A 25,804-nucleotide genomic window follows, 5' to 3' on the forward strand; every position below is an offset into this window, starting at 1 on the left:
AGAGCAGGCTGGTGAACATAATCTGGTCACAAAATCTCCTCAACTGGCTGATACTTCAGCTGAAAAGTTCACTGGAGTTTTGCAAGGTTCTCAAGAAAATAAAGGCATGCAAAGCGAGGCTTCACAGGCGAGGCACCTTTTAGGATTTCCACTCATAATTTCTCAGCGCACCTCCCACAAGTCCCTTCTACTGCTTCCCAACAATCCACATCTCTGCAGAGCTTTAAATACCCATTTGCAACCTTCTGGTTCCACAGCCTTTCCGGCATTTCTGAAAAGGTCCAATGGTGAACTTTTTTTCTTTGCTAAACATCTGTCAGAATAAGATTTTAAAGATATATTTCATATTTAGTGTCTGAATATGCTGTAACAGCCCAAAAAATGGCATCTGATCTATTCAGGATGGGGTCTTATCAAACACCAAACACACTATATCTGGCTCAGGATGTTTATTCCTCTCCTCTTTGAGCAACTGAATAAAAGAAGTTGGAGCCTTTTTACTAGAGCTTCAGAAGTCACAACACTCCAAAATATTAATCTCTTTCCAAAAAAAGTGAAATTACCTATTTAAAGATTCTAGGGAAGACTTTTATCCCCCTTCCCTCCCCCCCCTCCCCCCCCCCCGAAAATGTCTCATCTCTCTCCACTTGAAGAATTAAAGGAGTTTGGTTAAGCAATAAAATTGCCATGAATCAATATTAAAAATGTCAGATTTTTCCAAAATGATCTTTCTCAAGACATCTTTTGTTCCTCTACAGCCAAAATGTCATTTTGACATTTTTGACTTTGATAACAGAGCCATTATTTTGACATTATTTACGACTCTACCAATGCATATAAAATCCCATAAATGCCTGAGACTGAAGGTATAAAACATGAGAGCTTTTCCCCAGGTTTTAAAATATTTAGCTCTCTCCAAGATTATGCCATAAAATTATCTACTCCTGCTAAAGTAAAATGAATAAGTGAAGAATGGACAAAATGTTGCCTACAAAGTTACAGATTACAGTTATTCATGTTACAAAGACTGTTGAGCAAAACTGGTCTTAGCTAGAAGAGAACTTGGCAGACTTCAAATTTGAAATTAGGCAGACTTCAAATTTAGAGTAAACAAGCACTGACCAGAAGATTGACAAATGTACTGCAAATGATGGAAACCTCCTCCAGCCTGCCCCCAAGCCAGCCCTAACTTCATGGTTAAGGTGAGGATGCTACCCAACCACTCTAATGTTTTTCATGTGGAGAAACATCGCATCTATGTGGAGAAACATCGCATCATGTGGAGAAACATCCAACTATGTTCCAGATGGCACAAGATGACAAAATATTTCAGCCCAAATAGAGAAGAGAGAAAACAGAGAAATAACAGCAATAACTGTTCATTTTCTAGTGCTCTGACAGAAATCCTACCCCTTCAAAGTGTTAAAACAACTTATAAGGGTGATTAGTGAGCGAAATCATCATACTGAATGTCTTGCTGAAGGGAGATAGAAAGAGATGGGAAATAAGATGATAGAGGTGAGAGTGGGCTCAGAGGAGAAATTGGCTGCATACTCATGCAAATAAATATGGGATTTACTTCCACGTGCTCCAAACTGTGTTGTGGAATAAATGTGCTGATTAAACCTACAAATAAGTGCTGAGTGCATGGTCATTACAACACAACAGGAGTATTTCCAAGTGTACATATATAAAAGGACTGCCAAAAGGTCTGTTAAACTGTGTACACTTATCTAGTCAGCAAATAGGTCAGTGATCACCACTTACTCTGGTTTTTAATAAAGGGATTTGAGAACATTCCCTAATCTTATAAGAAACATAGATTTTCATTTTTCTTTTGTGAACCAGAATGAGTGCATTATAGTAGTCGGAAAAAAATTAAAAAGCATCTTAGTTTGCCTTTTCTCTTCAGCTCCTCCCTCATAATATATAACTTCAAGTTACAGTAGAAAAAAAGGGAATAAATTGGCACACGTGATATTTTATTACTGATTTAGGAAAAAGCAACAGCAGGTTTTTATGAAACACACAATGCCTCACATTGTTATATTCTTCAGGGTAATCTGGCTTGGTTCTTACTATTGGCAACGCGGTATAGTAGTGCGACTGCCAAGTTTTTGATTCTTCGTTCCTGCAGGCTCCCAGCGTCCCAGAGCCTTGAAAGCACCAGGATCTGGGACTCCGTGGGAATACGCACTATGGTGTGACTCTGGAGCTGTGAAGTGAAATGAGCTATACAGAAAGGACCCTGCAAGCTCTAAAAACCCCCAAAAGACAGAGGTGAGCTGGCAGTAAAATTTGTGCAATTAAATCAGCAGATAACCTATGGTTTGTCAGAAGTTCATGTACACTGAGACACATCTCTAAAACAGCAAGAAAGAGACATTTTTTCCACAGAAAACCACATCATTGAAAAAATTCCTAGCACATTTCAAAGCTGCAATCAGTAACTGAGCAGAAATCCAGCTTTAGGATTGGAAAAGGGATTTTGTTCTTTGTTGGTCCTTTAGTGGCTTACACAGCTCCAGTGCTGAGGACTGAAGGGATTGCAGATGACTCCCAAGAATCTAATGGTCCCAGTGAGACAGAGAGAAGAGAGAGGCAGGTATGTGCTACCCTTTGCTCCGGGATGCATTTGAAAACACACACAAAAAATATCACATAGAACAGAAAGACCAGGTAGTTTGCATTTTAGTAGTTGCTACATTTGGCTATGCACATAGATCTAGAATGGGTCAAACTAACTTAAGATCCGTGAATTTCTGTTTAACAGGACTATCAGTCCCACGTTAGCTTTTTTCCCACAATCTTAGACAAAAATATGGTATTTCATTCTATGTCAAACGTACTGTGTGTGCTGTTGGAAAACTGTTCAGCTGAATTACTTCAGGAGGTAGCACCTGGGTTACATAAAATAATGTCACATATTAAATCTCTTTTTTATGCCAGGTAATCTCTTTCCATTAAGAGGAGCCTCTCATTGGGAAATATATCTTATTTTATCAGTTTTAGCTTCAGCTGATCTTTTTTACCTCTTTTTGTTGAGACCCACTTCACTTTATGGTAAACCTTCAAAACCCATGTGGCAGAATTTGTGCCCACCAGAACAAGAAGCGTCTAGCAAGATGAGCTACGAGGGTGGTTATACCCACAAGAATGAAACAATGTAAGGGAAAGTCTTTATGTCCCTCTCTGCTCCTGCTCTGCAAGAGCACCCATTTATTTTCCCTGTGCCAAAGATAGTATATGTGCAAGAAGCTGAACAGAATATTTATGCTGTTATCCTGCACACAGACTCAACACATTTCCTCTTATCATGGAACTTACCAAAAGATCACTTAAACTGATGGCACTCCTTCTATGGACTTCAACAAGCTTTGGATCAGATGAATCCTGCACAGTATCAACACCTGAGATCTCAGGTAGGAACAAGTTCCAAAATACTTAGCAAGAACTCTTTACTTAGTATTTGAAACTTCTAAATCAAGGTCTGGAAAAGGAAAGGTACCAAGAACAACCCTTTTCTGACATTACCTGCTCTTCCTTAATGTTGCATATTTTAGTAGTAAGTAGAACAGATGTTGAAATATAATTTCTCTGCTGGCAACTAAATGACAGTCCTGTAGGGGACTTTACAGTAGTAAAGAGGAGAAAATGTGCAAATAATGAAGATAAATTTTGTCCAATTTGCTTGTGATGATGCATAAAATAAAATGTAAATAATTTCTATTTGGAGGAGATTAACATAACAACATCGGTGTTTGCAATCAGAGTGAGCCTGTATTGTATGACCTGGGTTTGCAACTGAGGTAGTGTGGTACCATTTACCTGAATTTGAACATAAGAATTATATCAATTCTACCTTCATCATCATTAACACAGCACAAAACCAATACCATTAGCACAAATGATAACAAGGAGATGTGATTAGTCTCAACTCAGATAGGCAATTGAAATAAAAAAAAAAAAAAGGGAAGGAAATATTGTTTAGCTGTATATGAACAAAGAGGTTCTATTAACCTGGCTTTGCAGTGAAGAAAACTGTCAATATTGCTAATGCAGGTTTGCAATTAAGTTGGTGTCAATGTTGCTGAGAAAAGGACTTCATAATTAGGACAACACAGTTAGTATTGACCAGAATTTTCAGTAAAAATCATGTTGGCATTTTAATTTGGAACTGTAAAATTCAACCTTGGGCTCTACAAATGACCATATAATTAACTTGCATTTACTTTAAAATTAGATAATTATTTACATAATACATTATTTTTTATATAACCGTGTGCCTTTACAAATGGTGAGATGACTGCAGGGTTCTCAGAAGTATTCAACACTTAAACTTCTACATTTCCTTGCAAAAGCATTCCCAAGGTTTTCAATACTTTACTCCCAGAAAAAAATTACTGCTTCAGAAGACTCTGCATTTTCGTTCCAAATATTGGTTTCTTCATGACAATTACTAGTTTTAGTTAATCTTTAGTTAAATCTCTACTAATGACTTCACAAATAACTATCAAACCCATTTATTTTAAATACTCTGGATGCTTTTAGCAAACATGATCAAAAGGATACTTACATGGACATAAATTGGTTGTTTAATCAGTATTATGTGCTTAAATGCAAAAGCTGAAAATGAGAAGCGTATTTAAACATCACTTTTGAACTCAAGTGTGCACTTTTTTGCACTTAGCTTCCTATGCAAATTCAAGTCCAATATATCAAAATAATACTCAAAAATAAGACAAAAAAAGGATTTTTCTTAGGGGGGAAAAAAAAGCTTTAATGTGTTCTTTCCATGTTTCCTCACAATAGAAAAGGATAACATGAGTCCCGCAGCATTCTCTGTCTCCATCTGTTTTATAATAGGCTCACCTCCTTCTTCTTTTCCTTCTTCTCCCTTTTCCTCTGCACCAAGAATCAAAGGTATCTCAGCTTCTGTTTTGTCTTCTTGGTTCAACAGTGGATCTGAATAAATTTGATAAAAAGATGAAGAATAAGGCTTTTCAAAACGGACATAAAAGGATTAACACCCACTAAAGACCTTGCCACTAAAAACACTGACAGGGGAAAAGGATACTTTCCTCCAGGAGTAAAAATGAAAAAACTGTCCAAGGAAATCCAAGGGGCTCTAGTTCAGAGCAAAGTCTTGAAGATACTGAACTTTCTGGGATTTAGCACAAAATCCCATGTGCCTACTCCAAGCATGGGTCCTCACCGGGACTCATTGCAATCCCAGAGACACACATACTCCATGCCCCATTCCCTGAAGTGTTGAAGGCCAGTTTGGATGGGGCTTTGAGCAACCTGGTCTAGTGGAAGGTGCACCTTCCCATGGTAGGGGGGTTGGAACTAGATGATCTTTAAGGTCCCTTCAATCCCAGACATTCTATGATTCCATGATTCTATGTAAGTGTTTTTGCTTGTTAATCTTGTTTTTTGATTTCAAGACACATATAGAGTACCTTCTATTTCCATGCAGGAGCCTTGGGAATCTGCCCCAGTTTTAATCTCCTCATTTGCAGAAGCATCCTGTTGTCCTGTTAATACAACAAACAGAAAATGGTATCAGGATGATGTTGCATGCAGGCAATGCTAAATTCATCAAAACAGAACATGAATCTCGCACACAGCATGGTATTTCTCAGCCAAGCACTGTTTTTCTTCTATTAAGTGAACAATGTCAGACACATTTTATATATGAAAATATCACTTAACAATACAAAACATTAAGTTTGTCAAATAGCTGGTCAAAACTGACCCTGCAGCACTTACAGGTTTTTCTTCTTTTTCAGCTCAGCCTTGACACTGTTTCTCATAGGAGCTGTTGTAAAGCACTTGCACTTGACAGTCAGGAGAAGGAACAGAAACACCCCACAGGCTTTCAGAACCACAGTGACAACACAGGAGGACAATGATAATGGTATGCACCCAGGATCAGTATGGCTAAACCTATTTAGAGACATGGCTTTCCCAGTAGCATCAGGGATTACTGCCCCATGACTGGCTGACACACAACCTCTACTAGCCAACAGCGTTTCCTTAAGGTGGCAGAGGTCAGGCTGACACCCACTGGATGCTGACACTGGAAGAACTGAAGTTTCACACTGGTTCATTATATCTGTCTTAAAAAACTTTGATACAAAACTTTTACCTTTGGCTTGATCTTGTTCACACACCACAGGATCCACTGAATCACCCCCCTGCGTGCCTTTGGAGTCTTTCAGAGGATCTGAGGAAAAAGCAAACAAACAAATAAATCCTGAAGCAGCTTTCATGCTGGAAAAGTAACTTAAGTTAGAGGTAGCCCACAGGTGCCAGCTTCATATTTGGCATTTTGATACACTGATTGATTTTCTATCTGTTTAACTACAGTCTTATAAACTACAGAAGTATACTAGTGGGTTTCAATTATTCAAACTGATTTCGGAATCCCTACCCTTACTGAACAGTTTTTTGCCTGCAGTACAAACCTTAAACCAGAAGCTGGCAAGGAAGGATGCATAAGAATAACCAGCAGCGCTACCAAGAATTTTATTCCTAATGAGTGGAGCGGCACAAATCTATGAGAAATAGTATGAACCACCTACTTGATAAATAAAGTGATTTGTTATTTATTTAGAATAACAGTTTTTCACCGTTGGATTTCTAGAAACTTTAAATCTTTCCAGAAACAGTTGATCCCATAAATCCCTGTGCAAATCCTAGCCTCATGTCACTTGATGACAGAACTCCCAAGGTCATTATTGTGGCCAAGAGTGCTTTCCTTTTTTGGGGCAGACTATCAAAACAAACTGCCCGAAGCGATACTTGGAACCAGTGGCACAGTGAGACTTAAATTACATGCCAGAAAGTCCAATTGCTGTGCTATCTAGGGTCTTCATAAACACAGGGAATTTTTTTTTTTGTGTCAAACAGCATTTTCTGACAACAGTCAGTTTTTGCATGGGGATCAAGAAATGCATAATGCATAATTCCACTGCATTCAGGTAATACAGCAACACAGACACTTGATTTAGTTTTGCTCATCCTCATCACACACAGATTTCACTGGATAAAGAGCTCTCTTTGAGCCTAGTTAAAAACCAGCGCTGATCTAACCGGACATTGTGCAGATGCCAGGGGTAAGTCCACTCCAGGTCGTAACAGCAGCAACAGATAATTAGTATTTGTGTTCCCGTGTGAGATGCTTTCTAGAATGCTGCTTGATGGAAAAAGAAAATGACAGTGCTAAAAGATCTACAGCATGTGATAATAAATTACGTTATGACAGTGTTTCTATGGCTTAAATTCTGGAACGTCCCTCTCTACAATATAGCTGAGCAAATCTTACAATATACCCAAGAATGTCCCTGTAAAACTCAGTTCCTGAAAGTGTCCAAAAATAATCTCAGATGGATAAGTGAGAAAGCTGAGTTGTTAAAATCTGATCCAAATGTAATAATCTGTAGGAAAGGTATGTGCTGAGAGTGTGTGGCTTTAATTAACTGCAAATAATCCCCCAAGGCAAATATTTAACTACCTGCACAGTTTCTTACTTCTTTTCTGGCATGACAGTAAGTTTAAAAAACCCAAGTTTGAAAGTAGAATAACTCACTGATGTACAATTTGCTAAACTTTATACTTGCTGCACTTTTTTTTTACCCTACCATGAACTTAATGTCTACCCACTCTTCTTGGGTAGACCAGTGCACCAGTCTTTCATACCATACATACTGTACAATGAGGTTCAAAGGATTACCCTTATCAGCCTAAATTGGAGCAAAACTAAATTAGAATTTTATCAAATTCCAAGTTTAATCAAAAATCCAGTTGAAGGACCTTTTGGTATAAATGGGAATAGCACAAAAATTCTACAGGGAATTTTTCAAGCAAGCTTTTAACACATTTAAAGGGAAATTCTGGGTTTGCTGAAGTTTTTGGCAAAGCTTTCAGGATTTCAGTCAAGACAAGATTTGTACTACCTGTAACTCCATACCCTAAATTGATATATTTTTCTGTATGATACAGTTGCATGCTAGTAAAAGGAGCTGTACTGGCAAAGCTGGAATAAGAAGTCCTCTGCCTTGAGTGCCATGATGCCAGGGCCCAAACACAGCCCTTCAAGCAGTCAAAAGTGACGATAAGTATGATATCAAAGTCTTTGAGAGGGGGACGTGCAAGCAGCTCTGCCCCATCACTCCCTTAGAGCTCTCTTATCCCATACCTATTGCACAATACTTCATACTTCCAGACTGGTGCCCTTAATCCCAGTTCACAGGTGCCACCTTTTTTCCCAGAATGAGGAATGACTCCAATTTAATGCAAAAATCAATCCACAGCATCAGAGGCACAATTATGTGCTGTGGTCAATGATAACAAATGGATTTTTAAGAAGCCTCGAGCTTGGCTGACATATGTGCCCTATCATGCTGCTGTTTGTTGTGGAGCATCAGAGGGAGGGGTGTCTTTGCTATTCCCACCTATTGGCACAGCTGGCAGTCTGCCCCATGGGCATTATTCTTAAGGAATTATAGTTTTGTGTTAAACTTTCATTTTTGTCATAAACAGTTGTCCTATTGCCCCAGTATTTGAGAAAGCAATTTAACTGCACTGAATTCCAAATTATACCAGGCAATATACACTGATAGTTTTTCACAAGTTGTTTTTTGCAAAGCATGTCTCTGAAAGTAACAGACAATGGACAGAAGTTACTGCCTAGCTGTAACATCTTGACTGATGTTATCATGCAGATTCTGAGTTCCAATATCCTTAAGGTCAAGACCATATCAAAGGTTCCTTCTTTTCAAATGCAAATATTGCACTAAATATTCAAGCCAAAAGGTTCAAAGACAGATTTGCTTTCAGGATTAACAAGAATAAAATAAAGCAAAGGAATAAACCCAGATTTATGAAGCAAATCTGTGCCAAGAAAAAGTGGAAGTGTAAAACCAAAGGCAGTGATCAATAAAAATGCTGATGATACACTACTTTCTGTGTGCAAGTTTTCAGTAGGGCAGTGGTATTCCTCAGACTCAGCTGATCCCCTGTGCTCACTTAACCCTTTGGAGCCTTGTGCAACTGTGCATAAGCCTAGTATTATAGTCCTATATGATTCCAGGGTCTACATGGCCTCTGGCCATCCCTAAGGCCTTTGTTCACCTCTCAGGCACCTGATTTTTTAAAATGGCATAAAGCAATGTTAGTCTTCTCCTAACACAGTTAATTATCTGTTAAGTCATACCTGAGAATCCAAGCCAGGATATTCTTTCACAGCACAGTATTGCTTAGCTTTTTGATAACATACATACTGAGCACTACTTACTTTGGGTAAGTACAAATTGGGACTGTAAAGGTTAACACTCCTCCAGTCAGGACTGAAAAAAAAATATGTGTTTCTGATACCACACTGGAGCACAGTTCCTAACATCACACATGAATGAACCAAACAGGACATTCAATTGCATAAATAAGCCAAAGATAGGCCACATTTATCTACTGCACATCAGGAGCTTAAGTACTCATTGAAGTCTGAGCATCCCTTAGTTCCCTCGAAACTCCTCCTTGCTGGCTGGAGTGGCAGTGTCCATGTCAGGAGTGCTTGCCTCAGCACCCCTCCATTTTATTGGAACAAGTGTCTTATGAGACTGCATGCTTGAATCCACCAGGGAATTAGCCCCAGTCTTTAACAACCTGTGAACAAAATATTTAGGCTTTAAATAAACTGATCAGAATACTTCCCAAGTATATTCACTGCTTCTATCAACCGTATGTTGAATTCATATCCAAGAAAAGCACGTAGCTTGCAGTAAACTATCAATCCTATCCTTCCTACCAATAATCATGCACTATTTGTTTAAATCCTGCATAAATCCCCATGCTTTTCCATACCATTCATTTTTTCTTTTGGCTGTATAAGGCAACATTGCTCTAAGACGATTTTGCAAAAGCTAAGGAAGAAGGGAGATGGTAAGAACTGCATGTTAAGTGGTTTTAATGATCTTTTAAAATTCACATTCCCAGCTACTCTCTGTATGGCTTATTTACTGAGTAGTTTCTAGTGTGCAAAACACCTGGGTCCTGTACACAGCATAGATAAATCCCCATGTTTTAGGGAGCTCTAAGAAGATTGAAGAGGGAAAAAGCTGGTCATTAGGAAAGAAACAGGTTCAGTGCATTTTATTTTTTTAAGCATGATACTGTGATAAATGAGTGGAATATTTCCAGAGTGAAAGAAATCAAGCAGACATCTAAAATTACAGGTAATGGTGTGCACAGAGGCTGCCACATGATTAGGGTATTCACCTCATAAAACAAGCAAAATATGTTAAAATGAAGTACTATAAAATGGTGATTTATGAGAAGTTAGGAGGAGATTCTTGAGCTTTGACTTTAAAATGTAACTTTTATATCCACCAAGAGATTCTTGAGCTTTGACTTTAAAATGTAACTTTTATATCCACCAAGATTTCATTTTAATCTGTCTTTATAACAAATTAGATTTATTGGAGCCCAAGTTTAAATGGCTTGGTAAACCAGATCTTTTTAGGTGCAACACCTCGTAGAGATATTTTAGCAAGTTTTCAGGTAATAGACCAAGCAGCTCATCTCTGCAGGTGGCATCCACTGAATACTTCTCCCACCCATTTGTGCTTCAAGCTGACAGAAGGGCATCTCACCTTCTGTCCACCCAAGAAATTCCAGGTGCAGCTGGTATAAAAACTATGGGCACCCTTCTCCTGCCATAAGGGGCAGGACCTGCTGTACAGGGCTCTGGGAAAAAAAAAGGCTGAGAAAAACCTGACCGTCTTGTTTAGAGCCTGTCCAGGAGAAAGGATTGGAGGGATGAGATGAAAGAGCAGGATCTCACACTGGACTGACGGGAGCGCAGCTGGATGGCTCCAGGTCAGCTAATATTAAAAAATAAGGAGGCTTTAAATAAGCCAGCTAAGTAGATTAGTGCTCACTGTTGCAGATGCCAGTACTGGTGAAGGGTAAAGCAGAAATACCTCTTGAATGGTTCAGGGGCTGGACCCCATCTGGATGCACAACTCAGGTCAAATTAAATGTGAAGAAGTGAAAAACCCACATTACAAACAGCTCAAAGTGAACCTTGTGGAAGTTGTTAAGTGGCTGGTTGGATCGTGGTGCTGATGTCCCTGGTTAAAAAACCCCAAAGCCCGCAAATTAGCTTGTGTTAGCCACTTTGCTTTCCCAGAAATCCTTCTAACTAAGGGACAGAAGAATGTTTTCACTGTAGTAGGCATGCAAAGCCACAGCTATGGCTGAGGATGTTGAAATTCTTTCATTTAAAAAGTTTCTTTTTCAGTTACCTAAAATTGAAATTTTTCAGGTTGAAATTTAGGTCTAATCATAGCCCAAGGGTGAAGTAAAAACATTTCATTGGCAGCTGCTGAATGCTCAGCACTTCTGAAAATCAGGTCAGTCATTTAGATGTCTTAATATATACCTAGGAGCTGATTTTAAACGCCTCTTTCTGCACATATTGGCCTTTCAGTCAATCTTTTTCATGCACTTACCAATGACTAATTTATGTCGATTTGCACAGCTGCCCTGCATTTAAAATGCTCTATCTTTCAGTTTATCCCTTCTCAATCATTTATGTCTTTAGGACATCAATTTTTTTCCATACAGAGAGCTACAGCTGGCGAAAGAGGAATTTATACCCATTACATTTTACAAGCAGGATACTAACTGGCTTCTGGGTTGCCCAAAGAGAATTTTTAGGGGTAACCCCTAGCCAAGTCATATACCTAATTCTGTTTCTGAAAACACAAGCCCTCCAGCCAACTGAACTTGACTCCATTTCAGAGAATGCAGAAAATCAGTGACTTGCTTTCAATGGCACTCCCACAGAAGCCCAGACTTTGGTGAATACCTGGAAATAATTAATCACTACTTTATTTTTTAAATTAATTAGTATGTGATTTAATTTAGTTGACCTTCAAATAAAAATTCAGTTCTTATTAAGTGCTAGTGAATTATAATCAAGGTGTTGTGTGCAGAAACTTTGCATAGTAGGGAGTTATGCTTCACCTGTACTAAATCCAGCTCCTTTTTACATTTTCCTGCCAGAAGGTCTAATCATTAAATTGAGTTAAATAGTAATTGGTAGACTGAGATGAAGATGCAGAACACTCTCTGACACACACACACACACACACACACACACACACACACACACACGTGCATGCACGCATACTCTCTTTAACAAAAGATAATCACAGGTTCAATCCAGTCTACATACTACATGGTCAATTGAAAATGAGTTCGTAGCCCCAGCACAATCTTGTACAGACAGACATACCAGACTGAGTGCAGCCTGCCTGATATGTCCTTTATCTGCTGCATAAACATTAATGACTTTAATCACTTTGTTCTGCCCTTACATTTCATAGAAAGAAGCATCGCTCATGTGAAATATGCTGTGTAAAAAGGATCTACTTCCATATATGCAGTAATGAAGCACTTGTGAAGGTGTTGCCTGGAGATGTCAGCTCTCCCCCCAAAAGATCATAGCCAAGCATGTAAGTTTTTAAGGGTAAAATTGCAACAGTTCTTAGCAGACAGTGGAAAGAGAAACTTGACACAGACTGGAATAAGAGGATACCTCTACAGTGTTGCATGAAAAATCCTGATACTCTTGAAATATGACTGTTCTACCCCCTGCGCCACCCCCCCCCTTTTTTTTTCTTCTGTAGACAGATGAAGACTCAAAAAATTCCATTTGCTCAAAGGCCATGTGCAAACTGGGTTTGTGTGGACTTTCTTCCTGGACAGTATAACCTCTATAGTAACAGAAGACATACACTTTTACATGAATTGAGATTTGCAGTCTCACAGGAGGTTTTCATTTTAATCGAAGCCCCTCAAAATGTAATTCCTGCACTGTCCCCCACTCTTATAATGAAAATCCCTTTCACGTTCCCATCCTCCCCCTTTTCCTTTAAAAAAATGATAAAGAGGACTCAAACCAAAAATATTAGATCTTCACAGTAGCAGAGATGGATGTACTCTGTTTTGAATAGCATCACATTTTAGACCAATAAATAGCTATTCAATGTGTTTGCTATATTCTAATCCCAGAAATATGAAGTGAAAAAAAAAAAAAAAGCAGAAAAACTGTTAGTCAACTCTAATGGGACTCAAAATACTTGTTTTGGTACACTCACAAGTGAGCTGACATTTGAAAGACTTATACTTTTATAGCAGGAAACTTCCCATTCTGAGTTTGGCAATATGCAGCTAGACTTATTTGCCATAAATCTTTCACAGTAATTAGGTGGAAGGACTGGGAAAACATAATTTCTCTAAATGCTTTATGTCCTGTTCATTTAGTTGAAGATAAACTAGAGAAATGAGTATGTTCCAGAACCTGGAGATTTTAGGCATGTTAACTCAGTGGGCAAATAATTTGAAACCTGGAATTTATTTTGGGAGCATCACGTGTTTTCAGAAATGCCAGGATTTTGTAAAAGTGCCATTTCCCAAGAAGTAGCACTTGTTTGGTAACACTAGTATTCATTAAAAAACCCTCAAAATCTAAAATTATAGAATCATTGAAGAATCACGGAGTCGTTTGGGTTGGAAGGGATCTTGAAGATCATTTCATTCCAACCCCCCAGCAGTGACACCTTCCACTAGACCAGGTTGCTCAAAGCCCTGTCCAATCTGGCCTTAAACACTTCCAGGGATGGGGCATTCACAGCTTCTCTGGGCAACTTCTGCCAATGCTTCAGCACCTTCACAGTAAAAATCTGCAAAGCTGAAAATCTACCAATGGAAATAAGGATTAAAACCATGGCCTGGTCCATTGTGGCCTTGCTGTTCAAAATTCTGGTGTCCATTAAGGAAACTAGTAATCAAATCCAAAAACATGGTCTCCTCTTCTCTCTCTCTTTTTTTTTTTTTTAACTTGTACAGTTTCACAAACAAAATCTATGTCTTGTTCCTTTTTCCCTACCAGACGCTTTCTATCTTACTTATGAGGAGAGGTAGGACATCAAAGAGATAATGCACTTTTGATCTCTCAGGGCACTGTCTCTTCCATCAGCCTCTCAAGAGAAGAGGGGAAAACACTCTATATACTCTTAGTATATTATATGAAAAGTGAGACTTTAACACACAAAGATGATTTCTTTCCTGAGAAGAGGAATACAATTCTAATACAATGGTGTAAAAACCCAGAGGGGTTACACACTGAGAAGCATATCAGAAGACAGTCATCTTAGTTAGCAACAAGCACTCAAAACAATAGCAATTTGTTGGGATCTTCCACTGACTGCAGACAGAAAAAAAATTCCAAACCCAAAGCCTCACTGTGACCCTCACATTGTGAAACACACAAAAATATCTAATGGGGAGTCTTCAAGATACAGAATACATAAACAGGCTGAAGACCATCAAAACAAGAAAAGTTAATGACAGGCAATCATCAACCATGCTGGGACTGAATCCATCACTATTTCTGCTCCACTACCCTTGCCACGATTTCAATTTGTGGTGTATCAAAAGCAAACGCCAGTGCTCCAGCAAAGGTTTGTGGTTCTTTTTTTCCTTTGCGGGATCAATCAATCAGTTAAAAGAGCACTTAAATCAACCTGCACAAGGCTTTGAACTCATAATCAGGTAAGTATGTGGGCTGTCCAGCACGTGGCTTTGGAACAAATGGGCAGGATCTCATACCCTGTCACACTTATCTAGAAAAATGAGAAGAGAGACAAGTAGCAATGCTGAATTAAACATTAAATCTTTAAAAATAAATAAGTTAATGGATGTTAGTAGTTATGTTATCTCAGTAAAATGCATGAAAATTTTCTATTAGTCTTGAAGGCTGTACTGATGGATTGTATTTGTTATAGAGAGCATAACTCCTGTTTGGGATTATTGGTAGCAAACACTTTGTATATCACCCAGACTTTTTCCTGACGTACCCCCACAAAAACGCTAAAAAATGTAGACCAGCACAAGCAATTAATAGCATGATTATCACAGGAATATCAAAAACAATACAGCTGTCCACTGATTCCTATCTGTTGGTAAATGAACAGCTCCACAGGAAAAATCTCAGCTTGAAACTTTTAAATTAGATCATCTCTCTTGTTTCCTAAACTCCCTGTCATTTGGCCCTGTGACACTTTTAAATATTTATCACAAACTAAATGATCTGAGTGCCCAGCACAGTCTCCACAAGATAAACATACTTTCTGCCTCTCTATTATGACTTCATCTCCTCCTGTCTCCTCCTGATGCGTTTATAGCTCTTGCATTTTTCTTTTCCTGCATCAGGAGAGCACTGAACAGGGAGATGATATTGCTGAGATAGATATGCATGCTTAGCTATATGCCTGTGAGTCACCCCATGTTGCAGCGGGGGTTACTGCAACAAGCATATTTCAAACCAGGAGTCCCGTGGAAACAAAGTATATATGGACAGATTCGTGGTAGATGTTTCAGAGATGTTTATTTCTCCAGCCGCATGGCCGGGGCTCTCTCAGGAACCCCGCAGTCACAGGACCCGAGGGTCCTTGGCCACACCAGGGAACCCAAACCAACCAATGGGGAATGAAGCTGACCAGGGGCAGGGAAACCCCGTGTCTCCCCCCCAGGGCCCATCTCCCAGGGCTCCATGGCAGGGGAGGAGACCCCAACATCTCACCCGTTTTATTTTAATAAAAGGAGAATGAAAACGACTGGATAACAAGAACAGTTTCAAGACAAAACAAGCCACCCTCCTGAGTCTTTAAATGTCCAAACAGATTCTCTGGAACATCTCAGGGCTGACAGAAGGGAGACAGAACTCTCCGGGCATGCTTTGTGGGGAAACTGAGGCAGGAGAGGGTTTAATTTCTTCCCTCCCTCTTTTCATCCCCCCCTCAGCATCGGAGAGGAATTGTAGGGAAATGGAATTGTATAGAGAAGCCATGGGGTGAAAAACGGATTAGGAATAAACTGGGGATAGGGTAAACTTAGGAAGGGGTTCATATTGGGTATAGGGTAAAAGGGGAAAGTAGGCTGTGAGTAGGGAAATTGCTGGGATGGATATTGTTTATAATTTTGTGCATAACGGCTGCCTTTGACGGGAATACCCCCAGGCCCAGTAACATTCGCTGCTTGTAAACCCTTCTTTCCTTGCACTGTATCAAATTGTACAACTTCCCCATCTCCTACACTTTGCAGGTAATTTTTAGGGTTATTCCTTTTAATGGCAGTTCTATGGATGAATAGATCTCCCCCTGTATCATCTCATGTTATAAATCCATAGTTGTTTTTTACATTGTACCATTTCACAGTTCCTGTGACTTTTGTTGCTATAACGCCTCCTATCATGTGCTTGCGTGTTCATTGTGGCTGCTTGTCCTGCGTGGCCGCCGCCTCGCCGACTCCGACGTCTCGGCCGGGCCCCCGCGTTGTGGCTGCTCCGCGCTCTCCGACCGGCGCTGCTCCGGCGCGTGTCTGGGCTCTGCGCGGCCCCGCGTTGCCATCGCTGCTGGCTCCGTGGCCTGTGAGTGGTTCCGCTCTGCAAACTCCACGCTGCTTTGAGTGCGGCCCCGTTCCGGCTCGGTGCTGCGCTGCGCGGCTTCTCGTGTCGCTGTGGAAACCGCTGCTTCTCCCTCCGCAGGGCTCTTCGAGCCATGTGCTCAGAGCGGCCTGCCACGCCGATGCCCGGTTCCTGGCTGCTCGTGGCCCACGGCACCCGCGGCGCCTGCGGCATTGCTCCCTCACTCGCTGTCGCGTGGCCGGGGACCCCGAGACAGGGATGGGGTCCGCGATAAGGCGCGCGCTCCCGAGGGGGCCGGGCGCATCCAGCACAGGCACCTCCGCCGGCACGGCTGCAGTCATGTGCTCCCGGGATGGCGGCCGCGCGGCCTCGGCCACAGGATAAGTATGATCCTCTGCTTTAGGGGTAATGGGACCATACAAATGCTCCTCAAGAGCTTCCCTGATTATAAGGTATGCACGGAAAGCTTCTCTTTGATCCCATACTTTATCCCATATCTCGTCCCAGAAACACCCCTCACAAGATACAGGAGGTTCGATATCAAAAAGTAAGTCTCAAGAAATATAGGAGAACCTTTTGAAAAGCCAGATGAAGAAATGTTCTAGATCTCCCAGTTGCATTACTTTTTTGTTTTGTTGTTCAAGGATTCTTTTACTTCTAGATAAATTTTTTCCTGTGGCTCAGAGAGCCCCATTTCCCACGATTCTCCCATAGTCCAGAGAGAATATCCAAACCAAGATGAGAAGAGAGGTCTAGAGTGGTTATTTTACTCACAAATCTTCCTTAGGGATCGGTGTCTTGCCCGCATTCCTCCACCAGTTTGTCGCAGCGGGGATTACTGCAACAAGCATATTTCAAACCAGGAGTCCCGTGGAAACGAAGTATATAAGGACAGATTCGTGGTAGATGTTTCAGAGATGTTTATTTCTCCAGCCGCATGGCCGGGGCTCAGCTCAGGAGCCCCGCAGTCACGGGACCCGAGAGTCCTCGGCCACCCCGGGGAACACAAACCAACCAATGGGAAATGAAACTGACCAGGGGCAGGGAAACCCCGTGTCTCCCCCCCAGGGCCCCTCTCCCAGGGCTCCATGGCAGGGGAGGGACCCCAACAACCCCAGGGAGCCCAAGCTTTGGGCTTATTTCGGATACGTCATGTATGATATTTTAGTATTAACTCTGTAACAAGGGGACTTAGGAATTTGTGGCATTTCTGCTACCAGCACAACAGTTGGTGCCAAGTGCTTCATTACAAAGACTTTTGTAAATGAAAATCCAGGTGTTTACCTATTTCTGTATTGTTTAACTGAGATTTTGGCAATTTCCAGACAAAGGAAAAAACAGTTTCATGAAATTTCCTCTTGGGATGGGATATTTCAAAACACAATTTCCAATCTGTACCTTTATTCTCACTCAGCTCAGTGTCTTCTGATGACAGGCTGGCTACAGCTGAAGGTTTTGTTTCATCTATAAGAACAAAGGTAATGAAAGAGAAGTTATTCATTAAACAGAAAACTGATGAACCACTTCACTGAAAAAAAAAGTGTTACGCCTTATTGAGACAAGGTATTAGACCTGAATTTCATTTACTGGGCTTCCATCCATTTACTGGCTATTACTGGTCTGATTGTCTTCCCTAAGAAAGATGTAAACTAACATTCCAATACAGCCAGATCAAATCTGTATTTCAATATCTCATCATACAGCTATTGGTTTCATGCGTAGACTGGTGTTCTATTTGCTCTGAGATTTCTTTCTTTCATTTAATCCATATATTTTGAGAAAAAACAATTAAGTCATTCTTAACTTGAATCATGTCCATGAATCCCACTGGAACTCAAATTACTAGATGCAAATGCTTTCCTGAAAATAGAAGCTTTCATGAATCAGGCCTGAAATTAGAAAGTTCTTAGAAATCTGCAGCTTGGAGTTTTTTAATGGTAGAGCACATAGGTAAACCTATTGTAGTTAATAGATACAACTGGTACATGAACTTAATAAAATGTTTTCACTTTCACTGTTGCTATTTCTTGCTGATTTTTATAATTGTAAAATTTTTATAAGCTTTTGTTTTCATTTCTAGACTTTAATTTCTTTCAAAAGACTTGTTGTTGATGATTCTGACAAATTCTTTTCCTTACATAGACAACTAGTACTTTTAGCTAGATTGAAACAAGAGCTCAGAACCACCTGCCATGTTGTTTTCCCATGTGTTAACTGTGAAGCTCATAGATGGCAGACTGTAGGCCAGACTTTAAAAAAACCCCACACAGTTGAAAACTTTCAGTCTTTTCAGACTATTGGTGCTTTTACCACTACTATAGTTTTCTTTATAATATATACTTTTCTCTATGATATCATGATATTTTTCACTATAATGAGAATATGTAAATCTTTATATAATGGACCGAGTAAGAATAGAGCATCAATTTTTTGTCCTATATTTTCTTTCACAATGTCGAAGTATATGATTTGTCACACTCAGAGGAAGTTTATGCCTTTTGGTTTATATAATACAAATAAGAACTTTAACATTTGACGGGATTGTTCCTAACAGTGGTCACTTGTAGTGTTTAGCAATCTTCTAGGCATACAACTGTGTACCTTGGAAAATCAGGTAATTTTCTACTGCCATGAAAGGAAGAAAAAGCAGCAATCTCAAAGTTCCTGGTGATGCTCTGTCTCCGCAATGCATAGAGCAGAAAGCAGCAGAGACTCACTAGGTAGATGTAACTAACTGGAGGTAATTGTGGCCCTCTCTGTTCCTGTCACTATGTAAACTAGGAGGGAAAATTGCTAAGCCAGATCATTTTCTCCTGTAACACCATCTGCCTGTGGCCAAGGAGGTGACTAATGAGTGGGCACGACATTATATTTAGGCATGTACCTAAACTGTGTTCCTAAAGTATGACATTTTCTGGATCTGGGATCTCAGATGTCTGGATCTTTTCTTTGACACTCTTCATGAGAAAAATGAAACATGAGTACCAATTCAAGATAGCAAAAGAATGTACATCATGGCTCTGATGAACCAGCTCTGACAGCTCGTATTGCAACAAGTCATAACAAGCAGTTTTGGGAAAAGCACAGTGCATTTCAAACACATACAGTAGCAAAGTAGTAGTTTCAAGAGGTAAACATTCCTTAATTCTCTTGGGAAAAAGGGAATTTTATTCAATCAAACTGAAATACTTACCCCATCAGAGTGACTTTCAGTGACAAGCACAGCAGGCTGTATTGGGCATCTCCAGATGCAGGTTTAACAGGAACCTCTACAACTGGAGCCAGGAGCTCCAGGCAGTATTAGCTCTTAAGTGAGCTAGCAGTCAAGCAGTACTCAGTATAGTTAAAAGCTGAAAATTGCTTGGAAAAAGATATGCCCCAGTCTAGTCAGAGATTCAAAACAGAATCTCAATTCACATGGAATAACTCATTCTTCTCCCTGGTCCCCTTTGTCTGTTTGAAATACAACTAGCATGAAAGTGAAAAACCCAGGGAAGGACATGTGGTACAAAACACCACCATGCACTTATCTTGGGGAGGATAAAGTTTGCTGAAGTCCATGGGAATCTATTTTATTCTGTAATACTGTGTGCCTCCGGCTTTGTCTCTCACTGCCTGCCCTGCATGAGGACATACAGAAGAGGTGATAAAAAGAACATGAAACACAGAAGGACTTCAAGCTTGGACAGACAGCATCAGATGTTAACACTCAGTTGCAGAAGAGTGACCTGTGCAGGGCAGGGAGAAAAGCTGCCCTTCCACCTACACAGTGGCCAATGCATAGGACAAAAAGAAGACACTCATCCAATGGATTTCTCATTACCACAATGCAGGAAGCAAATCAGGTAAGTCAGGAATCCAGACCTTCTAAATTTAGCTACTGTGTTTGCTGACTTGCCACCTTCAGCTCAAGAAACTCCAAAGAAAACCCTTTCATTCTCTCTGGTTTAAATATGCTTAGGGAACATTCTGCACTATAATGGGAAAAAAATCCTGATGGAATGAGAAAAGCGGAGTGCTACATGCAATACTACACTAAAAGAAATACTTAAGAAATAAGGAGATAGACATTTTGATTGCCACTTCAGGTCTTTTGATAGCTAATTCATTCTAGCTGTCTCTTGCAAGGAACAGAGTTGTGTAGCATGAAAAATTAAACAGAAAAAAATCACTTGTGAGCACAGAGTGACACTGTATTCCAACATACTGAACTCACTATAATTTATAAGCATATCACCTGCAAAACCCACTGCTTGTGAACTCTGACATTCACTCACAGCATATGCAATATTTTTCTCTATGGATTTAAATCTTCATAACCACTACAACTTGTGTAGACAATTTTTTAAAATTTGAAAATACCCTTAAAAATCATCAGGAGTTATGTTTTCATCAGAAGGAGCCTGCTGCTTGTTTCCCCCTTCCCCACATTTCTTTTACCTCATTTCTATTCTATGCAGAGGAGAAAAAATTATTTATTCCTTGTGAGAGGATTAGCTAGATTAGGCACCTTAACGGGAGAACATAGAGCTGGTAAACTGGAGAGGGGTCTGCATTCCTGCACTGCAACACATTCATTCACAATGAATGAAGATTTGGTCTCTAATGGGAGCATTGCTGAAGACCTGAGCTAATCTGGTGGAAATGTACAAACATTCCCCTTCAAAAGCACTGACTAAGGTTATTGTTCACCAAGTGGATAAAACCTAAGATAGGCCTTTAAGGAGCTGGGCACAAACCTGCTTCTTGACTCTGGGTCTTACTTTCATTGGTGTTTTTCTTATCCACTGTGCCATTACCACCTATTGAGAAAAACACATAAAAATTATTTATGATACATCTTTGTATTGGTAACTGGAGCAGTGCAATATTAATTTAAACCTATTTAGCACAAACTGCTAATTTACAACAAAGTGCTGTGATAAAAAAGGAGAGGTGTAAAGGTAAGCTGAAAAAAACTGTCAACAGGAACAGTTCCATTTAAACCAGTCATATTTTTATATCTCAAGATGAGAATTATAGATTTTATCTCAATAGGCTCACTGGAAATAACAATACCAAATAAAGGGATGTTTCCCTAAACACAGTCTGCAATAAATGAAATTGCACTTGAACTTTATAAAGTTGCTTGAACTTCTATGTATTCTATAAACAGTTTTTTTCCCCAAGATTATTTTCCTCCAGTAACATTTCAACAGGATTCTTGAAGTGGCTGTGTTTCTGACCTGCAGAACATACTTCAATGCCTATAGAAAGTAAGAATCAACTGAATTTAATTTTATAGCAGAAACCACAATGCCACTTAATGTAAAGTATAAAAACGCATCACAAATGGCTATAATGAAGAGAGCACATTAAACCAAAGTAAGATTGTTTGGACTGAATGAAGTTTCCCCCTTTTTACATTCACAGTCATTCCCAATTTTCTCCACTACTTCACATTCATTATCCATTTTCTACCCTCCATCTCTCTTTTGGAAGGCAGGTACCAAACAGCAAATAACCACTGAGAACGGGTAATACCCTGAAAAATATCTATGGGTCTCTTAAACTTTGCTTGCCCTCATTAGAAATATATCAGGAATTCTCTATTTTCAGGGATGGAAAAGGCTCTTTTAGCGTCATAATAACATGAGAGGCTGCAGTGCTGCATGCAGGATCAGATGCCATGGCCATGCTCCCTTCTTTGCAGCAAGACAAGCTGAGTACCAGCCTTAATGAGGTATTTGAAAATCTGACTGCTGAGCATACACATTGCAAGAAAAGAAATTTATTCCCGGGCCTGAAAATGTCTTGATGATGATACACATTTTTTTGCTGTGATCTTTGCTGGCTGCTGGGTTTTCTGATTATAGCTTCTCTAAAGCAACACGGCTAAAGTTCCTTGCGCAGCCACCTTGCTTTGACTTAACACATGGAACTTGGTGAAGGGAATAGCAGTGGTCCAAATGTGATTAGGTGGATGGAAGGAAAACAGACAGAGCAGATGTTTTCCACAGGCAGATTACATCTGGTGGCACACTGCACCCAGCTGATATTTAAAGGCTGAGGTATGATGCTGTCCCTCCTTCCAGCAGGCAGTTCCTCCTGGCATCCAGCAGATGGGACTAGTGGAGAATTATTTCCAAGGCTGGCCCTGCACAGAGCTGCTCTCAGGAGGAGATGGAGCAGGAACTTGATACCCCTCACCTGAGAGAAGAGAGGTAGGCAGGTTGCAGGTGATGGCCATCAGCGGGGACTTGGGCTTCCTGCCCTCCTGGTAACTCTTTGTACGAATTCTAACCTTAATGGATGACTTGCTATAGTGATTTCTTAGCACATTTTTGAGCTCTAACCTGTAAAAAATTGCATTATGTGGATGACCAAAATGGCGTGACAAAACCTGTGGAGTTTTTCTTTCCCTGACTTGAAATCAAAAGGTACTGTTTTCAAAGTCACCATTCTGCCTGTCGACACACAACGGGAGGACCACGTGCACAATAGAAAGTTAGCTATACTAGAGGATAAACTTTCTCTCCCTCGTCCCTTTTCTCTTAAAACACAGGCTTGGTGTCATCAAGCTATGCAGCAAGCAATTAATAAATAAAGACAATCCTGTAACACCACAGTGCGGCGGCACTGGAAAAATCTTTACTGACAGGTCAGACCCAAAGAGATTATTGCATCATTGTGAAATGAGCAGTGCCAAAGCTTCAAGGATTTAATTATGGTCAAGTGTAACATGTTTCACTCTCTGCAGAAAGACTACAACCAGAAAAAGCATGTTAGGCATAAATGGTAACTACTGATATATCACTGAAATTAATTTCAGCCATTACCTTACCGCATTCACAATTAAAACTCTATTTCCAGATGATGCTTTTTTCTACATCCATTATTATGACTATAGCCACAACTTACTTGACTAAAACCAGGTATTTCAAGGGTTCATTCATATTTATTGCAAAGAAACTATATCTCTGGCTTAAGTCACTCAGAGAAAACTTAAACTATGAGAGAAAGTTTAAATGATCATCTGGTTCGGCAGATTATCAGATGAACCACATTTTCTCAATCCTAAATGTATTATTTCACTGGACATTCACTGTTTAGAACTGGTCGGATAGAACATAAATTACAGGATTCTCAACATCTTTTCACTTCATTTTGTTCCTTTAGAAAGAAAAATGTGAAAGACTTTAAACAGAAACTTCACCGCTTGTACTCTGACCCAGCCCAATAGACTGACTGGATCATGACATGAAAAGTCATCTTGATCAGTGTACTGTAAGTAAGCATTGTGCCTGGCAAGAGACTTTTGAAGAAATAGAGAAAAGGAAATGCTAAAAATTAGGACTGGACAAGTGATGCTCAAGTAAATGACTTGCAGAAGGAACAGTTAAACTCTGCTTAGCCTAGAGTATCTATTTATCTCGTTAGAAAGGGAGGAAGCAGAGCATGAATACACTGATAAGAAAGCAAACTATAGAGTGGAGAAGTGACTAATCCCAAAGTCTTTGACAAACAGGTTTTTCCACTTTAAAAAAACCCTTCTAATGAGTCTCTCTCACTGAGTGTGTTTGACTGATGAAGAGTCTTTCTGCAGTTATTGCTCTTCACTGGAACTGGGTGCAGAGCAAATGGAAAGGCTTTAAGGAGCATGTCCTCAAGGCAAAGAGCTGGAAATATATTTTACGAGAGAAGTGAGACAATTTTTCCACCATATTTTTATTCACCCCTGGATCTCCTTTTCTCCAGGCAGAAAAGCCAGAGCCAGTGCATTTTCCTTGAGTCTTCCCCATGACATTATTTATAATAAAAATGTATTTTCCACTGGATGGCTTCTACAGTATCTACCATCCTTCTCTTCCCACTACTGCAGCAATCAGTGATTGCATTTCTTTAGGAGAAAGCTGTCCTCACAATATTTACTTTTCTATTACACTGGTAATTGAACAACAATTTGTCACTCACTCCAAAGGAGGTAAAAAAAAGTAGCAAATGACATGTCATGTCGTTTCAGGCCAGAAAATGTAAATTATTTTGAGCCACATCACAAAACAAATTGGAACATCTGTTTCTTTCCCCCTGGCATAACAGCTTAAAAAACCAGAAGTTTGAGGATCACAGTAGCACCATACAAAAAAAAATAAGCACATCAGATGCTAAAAGACCTACTTCTGTCCATATATTGGCTATATATTCCATATATAGCCAAGCTGACTACTGCCTGATAGGTTCTTGCTGTCTCCCCTTAGCATTTTCTTTGAGGTCATAAAAAAACCCCATGCCCCTTCCCCACATGATATATTTGGTAGAAAAGAGGCTAAACAAGGATCAATCAGCATGCTCAGCAAGCTGGCAGAGCAAGTGGAACTTCTAACTCCACCAGCAAAGAGGATTCTCCAGGAGTGCCTACCCACCTTCTCTTACAGAGAGGCATTTAGCATGCACAGTGAGGTGCAAGCTGCAGTGGCAGCCCCCAAATGAAGCAGATAATATGATAAATAATAAGCCAGCCATCAGACAGGAGAAGGCTGTCAGACAAGAGAAGGCATCAGACAAGATCATGATGAAAGATCAGGGGACAAACCCTTGCAGTTTTAGTATTCTTCATATTTTCTCTGCAAGACCCTGGAAGCATGTGGCTTCTTACATCTTCCACTGTTCTTGTGACAAACATGGCAAGTCAAAAATATTAATAGCCTGCTGGCCTCTTGGCTCTTCCCATTTCAGAGCTGAGGAAGTGCTAGGTCTGCTCACACACCTACTCCTCTTCAGCAGCATCTTTCTTCACAAGCAGCTGGCGATATACTTAGAGATGAGGCTAAAGCCAGTGCCCCAAAAAATGGTACAAAAAGACATTTTTCAGAAGAAAACAGAATTGCAGATACTGTATTCTTCTATTTAAAGGAAGAAATTCTGTATAACCAGGAAGAAACAGTCCATTTTTACCCTTCCAACACAGAACCACAGAATACCCTGATCTGGAAAGGATCCAAAAGGATTATCAAGTCCAACTCATGAACACATAAGCTATTAATAATAAAATTGTTTTTGCTACTGAGAAAGCTGTATTTATATCATCCATAGGGTGTCAACACCCAGAATAAGGTTTCCTCAAACCTTCTCCTCCTTCCTGGGGTAGAAGTAAAAATGACAAAGGGCCAACACCTGAGGCTTTCATCTTAATTTGTGCAGGTACCACATCCTGGAACAGCAGGTTTGATCCTGCTGCATCTCTGCATGGCTCTGCCATGCAAATCCAGGAGCATCATTTGCTTCTCTGCATGGCCAGTGACTGTGGCATCTCTCCATTGGTCTGAC

At 40.0% G+C, this 25,804-nt stretch overlaps 1 protein-coding gene and 1 long non-coding RNA gene across 9 annotated transcripts in view; one reads left to right on the forward strand and one right to left on the reverse strand.

Moving 5' to 3' along the window:
• The window catches only part of MACROD2 (mono-ADP ribosylhydrolase 2), an 882,739-nt gene that overhangs the window by 37,823 nt on the left and 819,112 nt on the right, over nt 1-25,804 (reverse strand). For 5 of the 8 annotated variants that reach the window (XM_032103642.1, XM_032103645.1, XM_032103639.1 and 2 more), the window contains 5 exons: nt 21,238-21,300; nt 17,897-17,962; nt 6,152-6,229; nt 5,463-5,537; nt 4,873-4,965 (listed from right to left, as the gene is read on the reverse strand). In XM_032103642.1, the coding sequence (XP_031959533.1) occupies nt 4,873-4,965; nt 5,463-5,537; nt 6,152-6,229; nt 17,897-17,962; nt 21,238-21,300 (375 nt within the window). The remainder of the gene's footprint in view (nt 1-4,872; nt 4,966-5,462; nt 5,538-6,151; nt 6,230-17,896; nt 17,963-21,237; nt 21,301-25,804) is intronic. The other 3 variants (XM_032103644.1, XM_032103643.1, XM_032103640.1) reach the window with 2 other exon arrangements.
• LOC116441583 lies at nt 2,857-12,908 on the forward strand. Its single transcript, XR_004239158.1, has 3 exons — nt 2,857-3,422; nt 5,793-5,920; nt 12,396-12,908. It is a non-coding gene; the product is annotated as an uncharacterized LOC116441583 (long non-coding RNA).

This window comes from Corvus moneduloides, chromosome 3, assembly GCF_009650955.1.
Source record: "Corvus moneduloides isolate bCorMon1 chromosome 3, bCorMon1.pri, whole genome shotgun sequence".
In the NCBI taxonomy this organism is placed as follows: domain Eukaryota; kingdom Metazoa; phylum Chordata; class Aves; order Passeriformes; family Corvidae; genus Corvus; species Corvus moneduloides.